This window comes from Clinocottus analis, unplaced genomic scaffold (genome assembly GCF_023055335.1).
Source record: "Clinocottus analis isolate CAN_PGR_092001 unplaced genomic scaffold, fCliAna1.0.p SCAF_19, whole genome shotgun sequence".
NCBI lineage: Eukaryota > Metazoa > Chordata > Actinopteri > Perciformes > Cottidae > Clinocottus > Clinocottus analis.
Genome location: NW_027175920.1, coordinates 4,626,095 through 4,648,925, shown reverse-complemented (window position 1 = coordinate 4,648,925; position 22,831 = coordinate 4,626,095). Strand labels below are relative to the sequence as shown.

The following is a 22,831-nucleotide window of genomic DNA, read 5'->3' as shown; positions in this document are numbered from 1 at the left end:
AAGTGTGTGTCGTGGTGCTGGAGGTTTTTTTTTGTTGATTCACCAAAAAAGTTAAGTAGCAATGAAACAATGGCCAAAACTGTGACCCAGGTTGGAAAATAAGAATATAATTATCTCATAATATGTTTAAACAAACTTCATGAACATATTGTATTTTAACATTCATATTCAAAGTTGTTGTTCATTGTTTCCAATGTTGCTGAGAATCAAACCACCGAAAACACTGTGTGTCCATCCAACTGTATTCAGCCCCATGTGAACTCCATATGAAGCCCTCACGGTGCAGTTCAGCGGGTTCTCAGAAAGAGTCAGGAAGATGCATCATATGAGGGGAGTAAAAAGGCCAGCTGGGATGGGTGGGCCACATTGTGATCACTCACCTTCATCCCTGATTTGTAGTCATTATCCCTACCAGCGTTTGAAGATCAAAAACAAGGACAGGGAGAGTGATGGGGGACAGAGAGGCAGCCGGAGAAAGAGAATGGGGGGGAAATGAGTGAAGGAGGGAGGGACAAAGAGACGGCTGGATGTGTGTGTGTGAGCGCGTCTGTCCCAGTGACTGCCATTTGCCCCTGTTTGGTGGATATAGGAGTGTTGGTGGCAGCGATGTTGGGGAGTGGGTGGGGTTGGGAGGAGGGTGGATAAGGGTGATAGCACCTTAAAACCAACCAAGCTGCAAAAGCAATGAATATTAAATTCACGCCTAAATAGCTAGGTCTATGTGAAGCATTACTGTATTATAATTTTAGATTTGTCACCGATGGGATGCAGGTTTGACTTGGAACAACAAGGCCCGTCAAAGCAATCTTTACTCCTCTGATAACGGCACAGCTGTAAATTGATAATCTTATCATGAATTATTTTTGAATTTGGCTTTTTGATGGTCTTGCAATCGGACAAATGCAAATAAAGTGTGTTTTATTTGTGCTGGGAAGTGTGATAAGGTAAGACAGTGAAAATAGGGACATATAACAATTAGAGGCAAATATAATTTCTCTTTACCCATCCATGTCCCAGGCAGAGTGTAAATGTTGAAGGACTCCCATCAGGCCATTGTATAAATTAGCCAAACCCTAACTGTGCTGAAATCCATCCCCAACTGTTTGAGTGAGAAAGCAGAGATTTTTCCCTCCGTTTTTAGATTTAATTATCTTTTGTTGTTCTTTTTATCTACCTTCAAGGATTGTCCTCAGTGGGGGGTTAAAAGAATGGGAAGTGGAAAAGACGAGGGGGGTGTCTGATAGCGAGCGCTGGGTATGTAGGGCTAGTTTGTCCTCTGTTTGATCTGATTCCTTACAATGACACAGCGGGAAATTAAATATGAAACCGAATTAAAACCACTACTTAATGAACAACGGGGAAATTAAGCTGGCTCCCTTCCAAATTAAGTGAAAGTCTAACTTCTCCTCAGAGCATTATCTCTTTAGTTCAGCTTAGTCTGAGGTAATGTTCCCTTCATTTAGACACAACATTTAGGGAAGTGTTTGATGATTTGTAATAAAATCCCAATTTCAAACCATTTATCTCGCAAGATATATCTGGAAACAGAACATGAGATCTACGCTGACTTCTGATGGTTTGAAGTGTGGAATCCAGCGGCTTAATTACTCTCTTGCTATTGGAGGTGAGTTATCCACAGTGGCAAGCGTCCCACATATTGATTTAATAGACCTTCTGAAGGCTTTGCTCCTTTGAGAGAAACAACACATGTAGAACATTAGCTGAATTGGTGTTGTTAAATAATTTAGTATCAACCCATGTACTGTGTTTCCAGTCATTCAAGTGGAGGCTGAGGCAGCAAAGAAATAAAACATCCTTATCGGTTGTTCCACTTGTTTCTTTTTTCTGCTTTCTTGCTCTGAACGTCTGCTATTCTCAGCTTCAAAAATGTTATTGCCATGAAAAATAGCTGACAAACTTGAGTTTGTGTTCTGTTTTTACTTCATTAAACATTTACAGAAGTGTGTGAGAATGCCAGGAGTGTGTGAGTTATGGATTAGTAGCATGAACAGAATTGTGTATTTAAACATAACTAATATCATTATTATAAAATCATAATATTTTTTTTGTTCACTTTCAGTCTCCGACGATAGAATCCTACCTGTAAACATATATGCGTATTGTTTCACTCCTGACAGGTGGAAATAAGGAGGAATAATTTCAAGCTGAAAGAATACTGAATGTCACAAACACACTGTCGAATGATGCCTTTGGCAGGTGGAACTGCTCCCCTGCCAAACTGTCACCATTTAGGCCCCGATAACGCAGGTAATTGCATTTCCAGAAGAGCAGGAGCAGATGAAACATGCTGTGGACAGATACTGCTGGCACACTGGCCCCTTCTGTTGGAAAATTTCATTTTTCCACAAGGAAGCCATGAATGCTAAGGCTGAATCCAAATCCGTTTTTCCGCACTTTATCAGTGTGTGGCCCACCAAGTGGGGAGATGGAGGTAATTCATTCAGCTGAGACTCACCACCCTAATCCAATTTCCAGCCTCCCCCAGCAAGAGATAATTACAAGTATTAAAGCTGTTAGGACAGGGGGGGAAAGGGCCCTCTCTCTGAAACTCTGCTGCAGGCCCTGGAAATATCGACTGAGCGGGGGGGATTTCTGCTGGGAGAACTCAAGCTAAGGTATTGTTCAAAACTAAGAAAGTGTGTTAACTAATGAGGCAAAGGGATTCTCAAGGTATAAAAGGACACCCGTAGCCACATGTCATTACAGACCCCAGGACTTAAAAAAAATATTTATATATATATATATATATCTTTTTTCTCGCGCATCACTTAAGCCTGCACGAACAATTGGTCATTTCATGTGTAAAGACAGGTAAGGGTTCTTGCACAATCAGTATGCATATAATAGTCCTTGGAACGTCTCCTTGCTGTTAACTCCATATGAACTTCATATTCAGATGTGCAGCGCGTCACACAGCTCTAAAATAAAAACTCGAAACTCAAGCTGTTTCAACTAGTTTGTGAAATGACATCAACGCTTCTAAAATCAACATCAAGAACAAGTAGCCCTTAATTCTCATCATTCTCTCTGCGGTGAAAAAACTCACTTTTTACTGTTTGTCCCAGCCTCAGCCGCTCCACCATGCAGCCACCTACACCCCAACCAGTGGTAAACTATACCTTTTCATGTCTTTGAAGCCACAATGGAGGACTGAGGTTGGAGCAACACAGAGGGTTTCTTCTTTCTCTTTTTTTTCTCTCTCTCCGCTGCTTAAACTTTGACTCCTCGAGGAGCGGAAGCGCAAAAAAGCTCTAATTAACGGAAGCAGAGACGCTCCTGCGCTCCCCCATTCAGCGCTCCACAATAGACAAACCTATGGAGCAGAACCAGGAATGGAATATTAAAGGAATGAATGAAAACGCACCCAAATAAGAGACCCGGCATCACCCCTGTCCACTCTTAGTCTTTGCTCTTTATTGTTTATCTTTGTTGAAGAGGGTCTGCCACAGGAGTCCCATTCTCTATCAATTACTGGAGATCAAAGAGGCAGAGGGAAGAGGCATGCTGACGTAAAGAAAGCTTTTCATTTCATCTAAGGCTACTTTTTCGATGATTATAGGTATGTCACACAAATAAGAACTACCTAGTTCCCCCTAGTTCATTTTTTAAAGACTATCCCAGAGGCTTCACAATCCTCTAAATGTGTTATTTTATGTTTTTTTTATACTCTGCATCTTGATGAAAAACACAATAATAGGCTATTTCTTATGTGCAAAATTGTGTTCATCCAATTCAATTGTATTTGTTCCATTAATAAGTAGAACTTAAGAAAGTAGCCAGAATGGTTAAAACAAGTGTTGCATCTGGCAATATGATAAATACTTTAAAAAAAAACAATATAAAACAAATCCCTTGCTCCTCGGCTTACTGTCTAACTTTACAACAGTGCAATTTATTTATTTTTACTAACGAAATCCAAACAAACACACAGGAGCTGTCAAACACAATTTAGTGTTTTCTCTTTAGTGAATATTATAGAATGTCATATAAATGTTGTTTTTCCCTCTCACAAGAAACAAGACTTTTCTTTGTCACTGTGACAGTGTTCTAATTCTAAAAATAGTTTTCTGTAACTCACATTAGGAGACTTCCCACAGCTCTATGCATATCATTACGGCCATTCTACAGAGACGGTAATCCAATTAAAGAGACTAAAACTGATCCTTTCTCTTTCTATTTAGGTGCTGCGTGATGATTCAGTTAGGCCTGTTTGGATGTAGCTGTAGTAATTGAAGGAATGAGCTCGAAATGTTTTTGCAACAGGTTCCATCATAATAGACGATATAAATGTTCTTCCAAATGCTTTTTTTCTGACTGGTTTTAATCGATAAAATCATCACCTGATGCAATCCAATGTTTTAGGTAATTCTCTCCACAAAGTGCAAACATAAATACTTCCTGAAATATGTTAATAAGGCGAGGCAAGTTTATTTCTAAGCACCTTTCAACAGCAGGGCATTTAAAAGTGCTTTACAAAGCACGCGAAAGGCATTCAAACAAGATATCAAAGGAACAGGGCAATAGGAAGAGAGACATAAATAGGTTTTAAAAAGAAAAAAAAAGATGAAAAAAAACAGTGGCGAATAGAAAGGAGAAGAAGATGACGTCTTAACCTAAGTAAGTCACAATACGCTGTATTTGGGAGAAATAGTTGCAGTTGCAATTGAATGCAATTGAAGACGTTACATTAAACAGTGTTCACCATTTAAATAGTTTGGGTTTTGTTCATTATCTCTTTCATTACTGCTGGACTGCATATTGTTGCCAAAGCAGCAGAAATAGTCTCGCTGCTCATGCCATTGGAACTACTAACGTCCTATTCTTTACCAAGAATGTTTACTATTGTTTGCAAACTTTATTCTCTTGAAATAGTACACATCCTCGGTTCAGGGGGGAAAACTGCACTGGGGTCTTGTGTGAAGTTTTGAATATGTCACAGGCATAGTGCTGTTTGGAAATGCAGTGTATTTTGCTCAGCCCCCAATAATCTATTCTGTTCAGCCAGGCGCACACATTGACAAATGTTTCCAGCATTAGGTATTTACCTAGTGGAATGTAATGGATGTAAAGAGTTTGAAAACGCCTGGCGCACTAACAGCATGGGCAGTGGCAAGACTATCTAGGCTGAGGAGAAAATACACTATTCAAAACCGAATCAATGGCTCTGAAGGATGGTGTGTGCGTTTGTGTGCATGGTCATGTGCGTGCATGCATATGTTTGTGTTTATCTCACTCTGGATGTACGGGTGTGTGTGTGTGTGTGTGTGTGTGTGTGTGTGTGTGTGTGTGTATCTGTTTGTGCTCTTAAGCGCTGACTGCAAACTTACCATAAGTCACTCGAGACACAATAATAGTTTCGGCAGAATCCATGCAGTGGAAATGTAAATATTTTCCTTATGCAAAAGACAACCCTATAGGCATTTAGTGTCACAAAGTATTCCTGTCTGAAAGAATAAATGGTTACTGCCGAGCTGCCCAAGAGTTTAGTGGTGAGAAGTTATTGCAGGCGGTGGGATTTGTTTTAGGATACTGAAGTCATCCACCAACCAGACAGTGAAAACTGCATATTTCTAATTTTCTTCTCCATATTTGATGAATTCACTCATCAATCAGTTGCATTTTTTCACTGTTTTAAATGTCATCCCTGAGCTCGACCCCGAACATCTATATAAAGAGTCGTCTGAACACTGCCAAGAATATTAGAAAGTTCATGACGAAAAAAGTTGTAGTTGTAAAATGAAAAATCTGACAAAGCATTTAACACACTAGAGACTCTGCTACTGTACTAATAAAAACAAATGTCACCTTGTGCATCTACATTTCTGGAAGGGACCTGCTGGGACAGAGCGGCTTTTGGGACAGTTTGAAGGGGCTGATCCCCGGTTCAGCTTGGAGTCTCCTCTCAACATCTGTTGGCTGATCTCTCTCTCTCTCTCTCTCTCTCTCTCTCTCTCTCTCTCTCTCTCTCTCTCGCTCTCTCTCTCCTTGAAACAACTTTTCAGCCCTGTAAAGGCCTACACCGGCCCTCTCCTTCATTACATGTACCGTGCGTCCAGTCAGACGTACGGGCGAGCGGGACAATTTCAGACAAAAAGGGGTAAGCTAATTTAACGTACAAAGATTTTGTAGGTCTACTAGAAATATGACTGACACTGTACTAACCAAATAGAAGCAACGTTGATGGCTTTGTATTGGCTCTAATGTCTAATTACCATACATGTAAAGTAACTTCTTAGTGACTTTAAGGTTGACATTTTTTAGGATTAACGTGAGTGTAAATGGGGGGGAAAAACGAACATGTGGTTAGGTTTAAGAAAAGGCAGGTCTGACACATCAAAAGTCCCATATATCTTTTGGAAATAGGATTTATAATCCAGCCTACAACAGGAGGGCTGCTATGATGTGCAGTCAATATATGGGTGGCACTCCCCATAAAGGCCTCGGCCTTCTTTCTGTGTTTGATTTATTGTCACAGCAGCTCGGCTCAGACAGCCTCATGAAACCTTTGTCAGTCCAGTAATGACACTGTTTTTGTTATTTGAATCATTTTTGCCGTCCTTTAACTGTTTCTCTCTATATTCCTGCACCAAACGAGTTATTGTTTTTACTTCTGCATAAAGCAACACACTAGTTTAGTTTGAACTGAGGACCGTACTGCTGTTTAAAAGGAACAGCTATGTTAAGGGCAAAAAATGGTATCGTTGATTTTCTGTGTTTTACGTTTATTCAAATCACAAACCGAGTTGTCCTGCTGAAGGAGCTTTTGGCTGTCTGACTAGAAACAAATCACTAAAGAAGGAATTACTGTTTTTTGATGCCAATGAGCATTGATGTCTTTAAAGTGTACATTGTGTTCGGTGTACAGGATGAAACCGTTATTCTGACATCTATGGATATCACTTATTACATGAAGTTGAAGAGATAGACTGTTATATTTTTATTTGAACAATTGTCCATTGTAGATGGCTCAGGTTCAAGGGTGTTGTTTACTTTACAATCTTATTTTACAGCATCTCTTTCTATGATGTTTCATTACGGGAAAATAAGTTGGTCCGGTCAAAATAATTAGTAGATTTAAGGTTAACATGGTTCTACTTATTTCCATTCCCGATCAATAGAATAATTATATATTGTTGTCATTACGGAGGGAGTTTTTCTAATATAAATATTCCTTTATTTCTAAGGACAGACATGTCAGCTGCTGCATGAAACCAACCTTTGCCAAAACCCCCTTGTAATTTGAGTTTAATGTTGCTTCAGACGAATTAAGTGCAAGTTAATGATTAAACCGTGAATCTATGAGACACTTGGTATGGGAAAGTTTTAGGGAGGAACAGCTTGGCCCGGCTCAACAGTCATTAAAACGTGCTGACAGCGATGGGAGAACAAGTTCCCACTTTGATCCGATGACAGACCTGGGCTCAGCCTAACTTCATCATCCTGCTCGGCCTCCACGCTCTCACATTTATTAACTCTGAGGTTCTGACAAACAACGACGTCCACTTCAAATCTGCCACTTATAAAACTCATATGAAGGGTATTATGGTATGTAAGGAGCATAATCCTACGAGAGTGCACTTAAGACGTGTTGCCTGGTTTAACTGTCATAAATAATTTGTTTGGGTCACAAATTAGCAAAATAGGAAGTAAAGAAATTAAGATTTGATCATGTTTCTCTTTTTCTACTTATTGTAAAAATGTCATGCAATAAGATGCTGTTATTTTGTACTTATAGCTATCAATCACGCTCCTAATGTCTGTGCAATGACATATGACATTCTTTGCAAACTGCAAGATATATCTTTTATAGATATAAGGTTTGCATAAATAACTAAAACAGATATATCAAGAGGACCTTAAGTTTTAGGATATAGATCAGAATATTTGCATTAAACTACATTTTGCTATTAGTTCTATTAGTTAAGTTTGAGGTTTTTTCAGCATCTTACAAGGAGAAACAGAGGCAGACTAAAAAAGAAAAAAGTTTCTTTGAAATCAATGTTTGTAAGAGCAAACTTGACTGTTTGTTTTTTTAAGGATTTGTCATGATCCTGAATCGTGTCCTGACTTGAGCCTCAGCTGCAGGTGACGGTGGTGGAAGTCAGCCACCAGCAGCTGCCCCGCAGTAGAAATGAAGGTCTTCTGCTGCCCCCCAGGGGTTAATAGAGGAGATCACACACAGTCCTGCAGCCAGCAGCGCTCGTTGAAGGTGATCGAGCTCCAACTTGTGTACACGTTCATGCTGAGGGAACAGCTCTCAGGACAGTAGGGTGGACATTGTTTGCTTTTTCATGAACCTCATGCTCAAGACAATACAGCTCAACAAAACTACCTGCTTGTACTTGTGAATATACATGTACATTGACACTGATTATACACAGTTAATATGCCGATTTACATTTTTATATATTTGTATTTTTTATTCATGTTATGTAACAATGAAACCAAGGCAGTTCATGCAGTGATTAAACATTGATTGTGTTTTCTTGCGGTTCCTCTGAAACACATTTTCAGAAGGAGCGTCAGGGAAATAAATCAAATTGGTATTTAAATGACAATTAGAACATCCGTAAAAAACAATCATGGCCTTTATTACCGAGTACACATTTTCTCCAGCTGCAGAAAAACAAGGTCTTAACAACAAATCATGTACAAAGACGTCGTATTGAATCGCAGCACGGAGCCGCACTGTATGAAGATGAAACGCTGAAGTGCATTAGGACGCAGAAATGCCCATAACATCTGTTTCCTTTGTGTTACAGAGGAGATCGCTTTGTAGCGAGCAATACGTGCCATCAGTGACTGGTGGAATAATATTTGTGTTCCCCCCTCAAACAGACACACTGTCACAGAAGCACTTGTCTACATTTTGTAGTTGCTCGAGGAAAATAATTGCCTTATCTGCAACTGTCAAAATGATGAATGCCCCGGAGAGCACCGAGAATTGACTGATGGAATTGGGGGGAAATCTAATCCCTGATCTGAACACTTTGTGTAATACATTAACCCCTCTGGTACGATAGGCTGCACAGAAACAGATTTGTATAGACTCGTGGAAATAAATTCAACAGAGGCTGAAGGATCGATAAAAACATCAGGAGTTATGGCGTCGTCTGCAACGAGTCAAACAGAACGTCGGGAAGCATTAAGTGTACTAAGATGTATGCAGCGGTTGAGTCGAACAACACATGCAAAAAAAGAATATGATATAATGCAAACCTACCTGCTACATATCAAACTATAATTGATATGGATGAATAGATTGTGGGACGTTGAGGCGTTGCAGCACATACAAAACAAAATAAAAAAAGAAACTCAAAATACAATATTTTACAATACAATGGAAAAGACAAATTATATACGATAACTTGAATTAATGAATAATACAAACAGAGTTGTAAAATATGAACTTCAATATGCATTCAATAGACACTGTACAGTGATTGTGATGAGATATTTATTATGTTTCAGTTGCTGTATTTGAAGGTTTATTTTTTTATTTTTTTTCAACTCTACTGATGATAGGTATACAAATATATATTTTTTTCCTGACAGAAAATAAATTCACACTTCAATAACACATGTCAGGCTGGGCAATATGGTTAAGATGAATATCCAATATAAATATGTTTGTTAATGTAGAATTGTGGCACGTGTATTCAAAATTGTTTATAAAATGACCGCACTGTTTTGCACTACATCTAACAAATCTTTTCAAACATACAAAAGTCAAATAACTCTCATCATATATGATATCATATAATTTCAAAGAAAGTCAAGAAACGGAAATATTAGTCCAGAAAATAAATGTATTGTTCAAATTGGTTTTCAGAAGAATTTTCATTAATAAGAAAAAACAAATTAACAAGAAAAACAGTTTTAATCCTGGTAACAAACATACTTAAATGCTATCTTATCTTTAGCTGAACATTTAAGTCACAATGGCAAAGAAATGATGGTTTGGTTAAGAATTTAGTGCTAAATGAACAGTGTGGGATATGCACAGGAGGATGATGGGGAATTATCTAGCGCTCTTCCTCTATCGGTCCACAGGCAGCAGAGTGGAAATCTCACCCAGATATGAAGGGATATCTCTCTTGATTAAAAACCATATTAACTTTTCATAAGCTAATGTTCCCAAATGAAGTTTTCTAAAAACGGGAACGAGTTCTCCTCCTTTTTTGTCACACTTGGTTGGAATACATTATCCCCAATATTAGGGGAGAACATACCTGTAACAGGTTAATGACCTCACACTTTCCACACCATTTCACTTAGCGGGCCATAGCCAGGAAAAGCCAAACGTTTCACTCCCAGTTTACTAAATTATGAATTAGCCAAAAGGTGAGGCGATTAAAGATTCAACATTTTATGGTTCGACCAATAGACGATCTCCCCGTTGAGCTCGGGTGGTGATATATTCAACCATTAGCTGGAAACTGTCTTGATATCCATTACGGAGGGTATAAATATTGGAAGAGGACCACAAATAATCTGGAAATTACCAATCAAAGTGTTTGCAACCTCAGAGATAAATTACTATCTGTAGTATAACTAAAATCAACACCACAGCCTTCATCTATCTACATTTATAAATAAATTAGATATTGGAATGCATTGAATCATGGGGATTTAAAGTGATTTCTCATGAAATAGTGGAAATATTTCCGCAGCTGTACATTTGATCACATAACCCAAGACTGATTTTGATTCATATTATTTTTCAACAACATAAAGGAGCATTTTCTTCACAAATTATCTGGGATCGGCACAAAACTATTCTCGCGCTGGCGTTTTCCAACCATCCGAACGCTCACAGTCGCCCCGGCCTGTCACACTTCTTCAGCCCTAACTGTTCTGTAACGAGCGCTGACAGGTCACATGGCACAAACTGTGATGTCTGAATAATTTGAACAAATGCTAAATCATTGCAAAGCAGCCACAGAGATCAGCGACGTGAAAGTGAAGTGTTTGCGCTTCCCCAAGGCTCAGTGGCATCTGTTCTACATGTGTGCAGCCAAAACATCCATGTTTCTCCAATTAATTGTGCTTGTATTAGAGTAAATATTTGACTTAGGAGCGCTAAAGCGTTAATTGGGGGGTCCCTTTCTGCACGGAAACCTACGCGTTAATATTCCACTGCAAAATGTGAGTCATTTAATGGGGAATCCTCTCAAAGGGAAATCCTTTTTTTTTTTTTTTAAAATAGGCTAAAATTCTTATTTGACGTCGATGATTTTGAACTCGTAGCAGTGGCCGTCATTTTCAGAATCTCACTTTTCTTTTTTGTCTTGGTGTGTAAGTCCTGAGCACAAATCAGCAGAATAAGACAGGCTGATGGCTCTCCTTAATTCTGTAAATTGGGAGGTTGTGAGTCCAATTACGGTCTGTTGGTTCAGCTCGAGGCCACCAGGGAGAGCTGTGCTTGTTTCTCAGAGTCGCTGGAACAAACCACTCCGAAGGAAAGTTAATCACCAATTACTTCTTCACTTCTTAAGTGGCTTTGTTGAATTACAGCACTCTAAAAAGAGGTATTTTGTAAAAAAAGAAACAAGAAAAAGATCTTGTCTGAGTTTTGAGGTTGTTACTTTCTCTAAAATGACATCATGGATTCATCAGGAGAAGATATCGATATGTTTTCCCTCTCGCCATTATAATTGCTGAAATAGTTTTCACAATTAGGGACTTTTTTTTTTTAACCTGGCAAAGGCATTATGTACATGAAACCGCTCCAGGATGTGAGGTTGTCGGGGTCTGTTGCTTCTACTGGCCATTAACTGGGGATTAGTGCTGCTGGGCCACACATCTCTTTGAAGAGGTAATTCCTCACACTTCCTTGCTATAGAAAATCAGAAAGCAATCATAGAAGAAACTATGCAGATGGTGCAGACACCCCGCGGACATTTTTCTCTTAAATCGGAATTAAGACGCTGCCGTCATAGAAAGGATAATCAAGAATTTGATCCTGGCTTAAAACTAAAGAAGGTGTTGGGTGTGGGCGTGTAACAGTGAGATACATTTTTTTGCTAACTGTAAATAGTGTTTACAAGCTTGGCACAGTCACTTCACAGTTTCCCATATTTCTGTCAACACAACGTGTCGGAGCATGTGCTGGGCTGCCGAACTGTAAAAGCCGATCATAATGATGTCACATAGGGGCCCGGAGAAGTTAGGATATTGTACATTTAGTTTCAGTCTTTTACTCTGTTGTCTTTAATGTATTTTTTTATATTTATCTTGTTTATTGTATATCATATGTGCATATGTACGACGATAGCAAAGTGTAAAAATCCCATGTATGTGTACACACACATGGCCAAAACAGCTGATTCTGAAAGTGAAAGTGGTGAATCGGAATACATTATTGTACTGTGGCTGGAACAAAAAGAGAAAGTCATTAGGGCTGTATGTTGGAGCACACTGACCTTTACGGGGACAAATGGTCACTAGATAAATATCTCCATTGGGAGTCTGGGGTTCTGCTGACAGAGGAAAGTCATCTGGGTAATATATTTAAATGTTACTAAATTCCTCACAGTTATTCTCAAGTTAAAACTCTGGCGCTTGTGGGTACTGTACGACACAGCAGGTCTCACACGTTTGTCTCCGTTTTCCTCCGGTGGTCTCTTTTGTTAGCATGTCGTCCAGCGTTGTGTATAGCTCTGGGGGTTTGTTCACTCTTCCAGGGCTGTTTCTGTTTTTTAAATAACTGACTTTGTAAAACCAGAGACCTCTTGGTTTTACTTGCAAAAGCTAAATTGAAGGTTGGAGATGGCGCTTGTATTTAAAGTTTGCATGTGGGTGTTTACTCCGTTAAGTTTGACGTCAAAACACAAACACGTGAATTATCTCTTTTGGAAGGTGCAATTCTGGCTTCACAGAGTTTGCTTTGGTTTCTCCCAGTGAGGAGTCAGGAAAGGCCCATAATAGTTTTGTTTTCTCTTCGTTGCGATCGTGCCATTTTACAATTTCATATCATCATTTTATTTACTGGTGGTTTCTCAGCTGTGTGTTTTTGGAAATCCAACATTGCTTGAATCGCTGCTGTCACATGTTATGTTATCTTCGTTTTTCTTTCAGCCAAACACCAACTATGTGACCCAGCTGGAGGGCCCCGGCGCCCACAGTCGACGCTCCCTCTGCTTCAAGCTGCTGCCATCGGATTATCGGCGGCTGGGTTACATGTCAGACAGCCACAGATTTGATAAGCCGCATACGCGGAAGAGAAAAGTCAAGGGCGAGCATGGGAACTGACTTATCTGCTGCCTGTGAGCAACTGGTCATTTACGAGGCATGTGAGAGGCCCGCGTCGCCTGTGGGTATTGAGTGGCCCTTTATGGGGATTTTGCGTCATGTCTTTTTAACCACAATTTCTCAGTATGTACTGTATGAATTACATATACTGTCACAGCAAATTCTGTTTAATTGTTCAGAAAGAGGAGATTATTATTTGACAATGTGTGCTGCATTTGTTGATCGTCCCAAAAAAAACAAACGCATAAAAAGCGAAAAGCCTGTTAATAAAAAACAAATACATTGACAGGCCATGTTACACTCCACAGTTAAAATCAGTGTCAATGACTTTGTGTTAAAAACGCTGACGGCTCTTGGAATGAATGGAAAGGAATTATTCTGGTATGTAAAACCCAGATAAAGGTGACTTTGAGTCAGTGTTTTTCCCTCCGCAGATCAACTGTACCAAATGTCCCGAATGCTAAATACAAGACGTTAGGTGTTCAACCCTGCCCTTGGAAAAGTAAAGAGAGGTGTGCCTCCCCCCTCAGAGGGGCCCTTTGAGGGGGGAGGCACACCTCTCCCTCCTGCACAAACTAACAAAGTACCAAGGTGGTTACAAGAGGGGAAAGGGGAGTAGAGGCAGCTGACGCTCAGTTGGCGGAGTGAGTGTGAGCCATTGTGCTCGATCTCTTGCTTCTTCTGTCGGCATGTCGACGGCGGTGAAACATGTAGAACCGTTCAGAAATAAACACACATGATGCTCACCGATATAATCTGAAATCATTTCAATTCTCTCTTTTTTTCTGGACCCTCAAATTAACCAACATCTCCTAGAATCCCAACATTTTGAACACAACAACCTTCGACGTCATAAGAAAAGAAGCGCTTTCGGTCCAATCAACTGGAGCGCATGCTTATCTGTCACCAGGCCTTAATGAAGGGTCTGGGCCTTACCACCTGTGCAGCATATCCTGGTGCTACACAGATGTTTCTGTTGCTGCAGGGGACGTCGCTCTACGGCCGGCAGTAGTTGTCCTGTACGGTATGTGCGGCACCCGTCCAGTTTGCCCTGCCTCTGTAATAATGATAATAATAATAATAATACTATGAGTCTCCTCTGTTCTTTGTTTGAAAGTATGAACACCTGAATGTGTCCTTACCAGGACGCGCAGGTGCACGGCAACCGAAAAAAGATCAGCTATTTACTCTGTCGTTGTAGAGCGGCATGCTGGTGGAAACATAGAACGGCAGTCTTGGTTTCTCTGAGGGATTCTTTTAACAAATTGTATAAGAAAGTCTGCACGTATTGAGATAGATAACGAGCTTTTTTTCTAAGGGGAATGTCTCAAGCACTTTATCTGCACCAACCAGCCATGTGTGAGACCACAGCCGTGTGTGCGACAAATAGAGAAGCTTTGTGTCCAAGAAATGGCCGGGGCAAAGGTATTAAAATGTTCCCTTCCTGCTGCCCCATGCAGTCAAAGAAAGTGAGGGGCCACTGTTGAAAGGGGCTGAATTGTTTTCTTCTGCGTTGACTCCTCTGGGTTTTATACACACTGTATATTTAGAGGAGGTTGAGCTCGAGCAGAAAACAGAAAAAGAAAACCATGAAGAGTTTAATTGTCTGTCTATTGTACACCTCTATTTATAGAGCCATTGTTAGGATTTAATTCAATTGAATGTCCTGGAAATGCCTGCACAGATTTTAGGCCACAATGTTGGTGGATTGATTTCTTGTCATCATCACTTACAGCAGTTGAAATAGCATCTTCAGTGAATGTTAATAACATTAAGCTTGACAAATAACCATATGATCCTCATGTGGTTCTCTTATGAGTTACGTGCTGGGGCGTGGCACACTGGACAGGGGTGCGTTCAGTTATTTTAGCACTGCTGTTTGTGGTCAAATCTGGACATAAGCATATCATTAATATAGCGCAGAGCTCTATTTTTTGTCACTGACCCATATTGAAATGATCTCAATATAATAAATATAAAAAATCTGTTTAATGTTTGCCATGACAACTCATCCCACAGCATGGCTCCGCGGTCTGTAATTATTGTTCAACTTATCGTCTAAATAAACTCTCTGTTCCTCGGCCAGTGGTGCATGATGCGCTATGAATAACACAAATGGTTCTTTGTTTCCGTAGCTTCTCCTTCAGCTTCAACTTCCACTTCAAAGTGGGCAAAGGTGGGAAGGAAATCCCACAATTATTTTTTTTTCAAACGTCTGCGGTTTAGTTTCTTTACCATCGTTTCCTCCGTGTAAAAATGGATTCTCGCTGTCTGCTTCCGGTGGTCACTCCGGTCTTCTGTTGGTTCCTTTCATTTGTGGCGGCCATGCAGCAGCGTCGCATGGTCGGTGCTCGCATGGCATCTGTTGCATCAAATAGGGAAAAGGCCTGTCATTGCAGTGCTGAGGCTAGGGATTAATCTATAATTGGTAAATGCATCAGCACTACATCTTACGGCCAATGAAGATGCTCTCTACTGATGCTTGATTTTTTCCCATTAGCCCCCCCCCCCCCCTCCTGATCCTGCTTACCCTCTTTTTTTTGTGCCCTAAACTGTACTGCCTGTTTTATTGTGACTAATAGTGGCACTAGAAAGGCACTTACTCTGTATTTGGTGCAAAGCCAACAGAGTGGGACAAATGGAGCGACCCATTCAGTAGTTCTAAAAAAAAAAATTTAAAGACCTCTTCACTCTGGCTTGGTGCTGACACAAAAGGAGGTATTGATGGGTGGGAAGACTGAAGCTTTGTGTCATGCCCAGCCGAACTGGCTGAGGAAACCGCTCTTTCACAAACATTAATTCAAAATGCAAATGGTGGGACATGTTGAACTCGCGAAACCTACAGTAAGCCTATTTCATGTGAGCTCTGCAGTACTTGAGCAACACACGGCACAGACATTTAGGAAATGATGCCGTTTTGAATGTGATATTGATGTTAAGGAAAGTTTTAAGGATAATATATATTCATATGTTCTACTTGTGTTAAGGTTTTTATTATGTTTGTTACACACACGCCTCTCTAAAATTTGGACAGGCTGTTTTCAGGCTCCGGTCAGCTTCTCTAAGGCCTACAAAAAAAAAACAAAGAGCGCACAAATGCAAAATAAATGCTGTGGGATTTCCCTGCATGCCGAAGATGAATTTTGTTGCCTTGAATTTTCTCTAGAAGAATGTCAGTTTGGGTTGAAAAAATGTGCATGAAGTGTGATTCAAATAGTAAATATAAGAATACAATATTTTTACTGCGAATGAAAGCAGCAATTTTGTTATCTTTGCACCACCTGCTGACCTACGCATTTACTTAAACTCTCTGCTTACCCACAAAGCCATTGTTTGTACTGCAGGGGGCTGACTGCAACTAAATGTCGTTCGTGCGAGATTGCTAAAACCATGAAACGCCTTTGTTATTTCAAACTAGAATAGATATCTAAATATAGAGTGTGAGCAATGCTTAATGTTTTCTTGTGTGATTGGGGAGAGAGGTTGGCAGTATACTTTACATTAACACTGAGCTCAGATTCAAAATGATAAAGCCTGAGCCAGAGGAAATAACTGCAAACCAAGAGAAAACCATTTAGGGAAATACAAGATTACATTGTACTTGGGTAGAACATCCCATCATGCCCTTTAGTATACTCCAACAGGACTTTTCTCGAGATGAGGTGACATTCAACCCTAAAGCATCAACAAAATGTAAACAAACAGTAATTGAAACATGAATGTGAATTCAATTTACATGTTTGTATGGGACATTTTTGTTTAGGAAGTATATTTGTTTTTTTGTATTTTGGCAAACACTTTAGAAAACATCCAAATTTTATTGTCAGGATGAAAACGGTTTATTGCATTTCTTTAGCGACCACAGTCCTCACAATTATTGTTATTTTGTGTCTTTATACCCTTTAGTGGCTGTAATGGTCAGACAGCTTGAGTCTTTGACCACATCTTGAGGGCACTTTTCACATGTTTTGCCAAAGCTAAATCCAGAGAAAATGGGCATCCATTTCCGTTTTACAATTTTTTTGTCAGCCACAATGGTGTTTATGTGTCATGTCACATGTCTTCTGTTACACAGCATGATTACACCACGCTGACTTCCGTCTGAAAGATGAATTGATACATAGATTTAAATGATAAAAAAGATGGCAGGGCATTTACATAGATAGTGTTTTGCAACATCCTTGATAAGTTAGTGCTGAAAGAGTCATTTGTGTATGTGAAGAACTGTTGTTTTTACTCATTGACACACTGCTTTTACATTAAACATGTTGGCGTTAAACACGTCTGTGGCAGCAGAACCAAACCACATTAGCTCTTTTATGTCTGTCTATAGGTTGTATTGTATGTGAAGACAAACATCTAACAGCATCATAAATCCACAGGTTACCATTTCCTGTTTCAGCTCAAAATTTGAAAGATGTCTGGCTTTATTAACAGCGAGACGCTCCCTGGGACATTTGATCCAGTGTCAACAAATGCCTGTGAAAAACAGGTTTTATTGCCTGCATTTTATTTGAAGCAGCATGATATTGGACGAGAAGTGCTTCCTATGCAAAGTTTGCCACAGAGCTGTGTGCAACTTTTGCTGACACGCTAAAAATCTGCCCATATGGATTTCATGTATAGTTGGGAAATGGTCAAAGATGAGAGGAAACTCAATAATAGTGACATTTCCAATGCACCAGTTTTATATGACATATGAAAACTGCCTAATGTGTCTCCTCATCACTCATCAGTTGTATACAGTCAGTTTTGTGCATAAAAATGCCGCGCCCGCTCCTCGCAAAGTCACTCATTATCGCATGCAACAACCTGAGTTTTATGAATTGCATTCTTCAGTATGAGATAATTGAGAGCGTATTTAGATTTATGTCTCCTCAACCGTCATTATGGAGTTTTATTTGTTGCTCTGAGACGCGTCTGAAATAACTCAATTTTGTGTCTGTTATCACAGATCTTACAGCAAGGTATCATTCAGATCCTCCGCTCAGGTTGTTAGATTTCAAGCCCCTGTGCATATTTCAAGCCCCTCATGGTTGATGTGGCAAGGCACCACGTAACAGGGCACGAGGGTGGGGTTACCGAAATGCCCTCATTTTACTGCAGGAGGGGGTAAAAAGGCTTTAACTCAGTGGAAAGTGGTTATTCTATATTTGCTTCAACCATACAGTTACTCCACCCTCCACACGTCCCACATAAAGCCACTTTAATATGAGAGTTTATGAATGCTGAACCTCTACTCATTAGGTTTAGGCTCTTTAGAAGCAGCTGCAGACCTGTGAACACTTTTTATTGAAATAGAACAACCAGCCCAAACTAACCAGATAATTATCTGTTGATGTGAGTAAAAGTGCTCTGATGTGGCTTTTCCTAGAACTGTGTGACAGCTAAGATGAGTGAGTTAGGCTTAAGCAAAAAAAGTCACTTTTTCACGTAAAAGAGAATGACTGAGGCAGAAAGACTGTAAATGACTGCCTCCCAGCTTTTCTGTAAGCGGGTGGGGTCAGGTGGACGAAAATGACTTGCACCACATTATATGTAAAGTTGGTAATTACTAGGTTTGGAGATTCAAATAGCCGGGCACACAGTGGTAAACACACTGGAAGTGAAGGCAGCTGCCTCCAGTATCCTTCCTTCTTGGCCCCTGAGAGAAAAACTAGTCGGTGTACAGAAAGCTTTTGGTTTAGATAGAACCATAAGAAAAAGTATAAGTGGTTGTGTTTCACAGCTAAAACCATGAAATTAACTGTGAATGTTTGTTTTTAAATGTTTGTTTTTTGCACTGTAAAGCTCAACAAACTCTTGTATGCCACAAATTAAATGTGAACCCATGAGAAGTCTTACTAGTAATGGACCTACTCTAATCAAAAGTGCTTGTCAGATGGTAGAATTGCTTAAAAAGCCCACCCCTCTACACATTTCCAACGTCGTATTTGGTTTGGGGGGCTTTGGATTTCCAATGTGGTCTTATAGAACTAGTTGTTTACATAACCTATGCAATCCTATGCTTTACAACATAACCACCCTGCAACAAAAGTGTCCTTTTGTTGCAGGGTGGATGGCAATGTTGTTATGTTGGTCCACCTCTTTGCTCCACTCGAATGTCTAATATCATTACATGTTGTACTATGACTGGAATAGCCATAACGCTTTGTACAGCCATTCATGATCCCTCGAGGATGAATCCTACTGACGTTGGTCATCCACTGCATTTTCCGTGGTCATCAGGTCAAAATGTATATTTATCCAAGACATTAATTATGACCAAATAACCAGGGTAAACATTGTACCACTAAACATCAGCATGTTAGCAGCACGCTGGTGTTAGCATTTAGCTCAAAGCACAACTGTGCTACGGCCTCACAAAGCTCACAAACGTGGCTGTAGACTTTGTCTTATATGAGCCCTGAGTCTGTAGTTTTGTTAAACAAAAACTCTATGAAGGGTCTTTCAGTGTTGGTGAGTCTTCTTGTGCCCACCGTTGGCCTTTGCTAATGCAGTGCTCATGCATCTGCTACAAATACATTGGCAAAGACAAGCTGTAGTTTCAAGCAGAAACACTGATACTCTATTCGAGGCTTTACGCAGGCAGTGCTTATTGCTGTTAACTGTATTGACAGATGTTACTTTTAATTTAAACCACATGGATATATTTTTCATTGGTCTGCCACATCTGTATCTTGAAAGATGACAAAATGGGGAAGTTGTGTTCATGTCAGTTGAATGTGAAACTCAGACAAGTTAACTAAAATAAACAGTTGCCACAGTTGTGAATGCAGTGTTTTCATGCCAAAAGGGAGATGTTTCAAAGAATTTATTGTTACAAACAAGATGCCAAAGAAACAGACTTGAACATCAGCAAACAGTCGAGCAGGCCAGAGAATCGGGGCCCCTTTTTATCACCAGCTAAGAGACTTGAGTCAACAGACAGACCTGCCGACAAACCTCACACAATACTGCAAACCAGCTGCAGTTGGAATGTCTGCATACAGTGGCAGTGTAAACATCTGTTTTTACAGAATGGGTCCTTCCGATCCCGAGGACAACTTCAAAACAGTTTTGGCCAATTACAAACATGCATGTACAGCAAACTGCAGTATATGTGTGCAAGAAAACCCCCTACAGGGGGCAAAAGAACCTGTGCACATTCAGAGCCAGAGTCATTATAACTCTTAGCAAAGAAGAAATAAATACATTTACATTGGACATTAGTCACATGCCTAAGCATTGCTATACAAAGCTATATATTTTTTGGGCTATACATAAACATATACATTTAGCTTCAAGTTTCTTTGGTGTAAAGGCAGAACTCAAGTTGCTGAAAGAAAATAATTCATGAGGGTTTCTGGGAGTGTTTAAAACAGTTCGCAGTTGTTCACAAACCCACAGCTATCTCCCGCGGGACTTTCCTATATTTGCTAAGAAGTTAAATTTGGACTGGCTTGCAGATCAAGCCAAAGATACAGTTTGGACAGAGAAAATAGTTTGGAGTGCAAAAACGAAGATAGCTAACTATTTTCCAAAATGTAAAGTCTCTCTTTCTCTCTCTTTCTCTCTCTCTCTCTTTCTTTGTATATATATATGTACACCTGCTTCAATATTTAAAAGTTGTATATGAACTTTCTGCTCAACAGTACATTTTCATTATTAAACTATTTTAAATAGCACAAACCTTGAAATAGCGCACATTCTTACACATATATGGCTCTCTGTATCAGGATACATTACCCTAATAAATATGTCATTTCAGAGTTCTCCGAAAGGTTGCTTTTTTCCTGCATCTGAGTTCAGCGTTCATGTCCTTAAAGTCTATACAAAGTTGAACACCTTTTCCTCAATTAAACTAATCGACTTATCTGTTAGCATTTCTTCACTGCTTACAAATTTATACCCAAAAAGCTTGAGCGTTGGTCCACAAACTTTCTGTACAACCTGGGCTATTTTAAATGGTAACGTAAACCTCCACTTCTCCACTTGTTCTGAGGAGTTTTTCTGTGTGGAGTAAACACCGCTGGTCTCCTTGGAGGCCTGGGTGTTCTTCAGGATCCAGGATTTCACTTGAGGAGTGAACGGGATTCCAGTGAACCTGTACATCTCCGTTGCCTTACTCATCGGGAACCGAGCGATGTCCTCGTATCGCACTAGCATGTAGCGCCTGCGCAGCCATGGCGGCTGTCTGAGGCCGATCTCAGCCGACATCCTGATGTTGTCGCAATTCCCTTTCAGCTTTCTGACTTCATCATCATCAATTGGCACTTCTCCATCCATAGCCCACTGCTTCCAGTTCTTGTATTTGGCTGCGAAGGCCACCATGCGCGAGGCAAGTACAGCCCGAGGATCCCGAACCAACTGAATGAACTTCACGTCAAGGCGCGGGTCCTCAGCCAGAGGACGGAGGTTCTCCAGCTGACGCACTCTCACTGACTTGATGGCCCTATGCTCCTTTTGGAGGCAGGACTCAGACGCCATGGTCAAGTTCAGGGGACCGCAGCGTCTGGTCCTGCAATGATAACGCTCAAAGACCCCCTTTGTGAAGGGGCTGCAGACTGACTCCTCACATAGAGAGCTGCTGGACTCCCTGCGGAATAGAGCGGCAGTGATATGGTCCACAGGGAGGGGGTCAATGAAGCTCTCCAGCTGGGAGAAGTCACACAGGAAGAGCTGCTGGAGCACATTGCGGTATGCCTTAACTGCCGCTGTGGCGTTGGTGCCACCGGTCTCTAGCGTCAGCATCTTCTCCACGTGCCACAGTGGCTCAAACAGGTAAAACATGTTGTCGCCCTGCTGGTTGAAAAACTCGCCCACAAACGAGGAGCCTGTCCTGGTGGTGGCTAACAGGAGGATGTGCTTCCTGCCCCCCGTCACCACCTCCTGGTGCTGGCTGTAGTCCTCCAGGCGCCGCTTCATCAGCGTGAAGGCAGTGTCCAACTTGCTGAGTGAGGTAAAAGAAGCATTGTGCTTCAACAGTATGTGGGATAATCCACGAGGCTGGAGAGGGGTCTGGGGGGTCTGCTTTAATGCGAGCTTATCTGACACCCTGAAAGAGCGAGAGAAATCACAAAGTTGTATTATCGTTTTTTCATAGCCGTGTTATTTAACTTGACATTTGCAGCAACCTCGTATTGTGGAAGTTTTCTTTTTTATATATATATATATATATATATATATATATATATATCTGATTAGAGCTGGGAGGAGATAAACACACACAAACCTGCCGGGAATCACTAAAGCACTCCATTGATCACTGAAATGGACTTACCTTGAGATAATGTTGTTTTCCTTCTCAATGATAACAAGTGCCACAAAAAAGACGATGGATATTGTGTATTTGATCCTCATTCTTGGATGTAGCTGTGCCAGGATATGCTTTTACAGACTGCTTCTTAATGGGTTCTGCCAATCTTACAAGTCTCCAGTCGCCTTCTTAAAGAGCCTTCCAGTTATTTGTATTCCCCGTTGTAGGCGATGTTTCATCCTGTAAATGAAATGAACATCAACCTGTCAGTTACACATTTTGCACATTTGAGCACGGCGGTAAGTAAACCTACTTTGA

The 22,831-nt window shown here is 40.4% G+C and overlaps 1 protein-coding gene across 1 annotated transcript; it reads right to left on the bottom strand.

The window, feature by feature from the left end:
* Positions 1-21,084: 21,084 nt before the first annotated feature.
* Positions 21,085-22,617, bottom strand: chst3b (carbohydrate (chondroitin 6) sulfotransferase 3b). Its single transcript, XM_068583851.1, has 2 exons — positions 22,538-22,617; positions 21,085-22,312 (listed from the first exon to the last, which is right to left on the bottom strand). The coding sequence occupies exons 1-2, from the start codon at positions 22,615-22,617 to the stop codon at positions 21,085-21,087; spliced, it is 1,308 nt and encodes a 435-aa protein (XP_068439952.1).
* Between the last annotated feature and the right edge of the window lie 214 nt (positions 22,618-22,831).

Bases quoted from the DNA above. Each gene is read 5' to 3' on its own strand.
- chst3b (XM_068583851.1), bottom strand. From the start codon at position 22,617: ATGAGGATCAAATACACAATATCCATCGTCTTTTTTGTGGCACTTGTT. The intron at 22,313-22,537 runs GTAAGTCCATTT...TCGCTCTTTCAG, and splicing joins GAAAACAACATTATCTCAAG to GGTGTCAGATAAGCTCGCAT.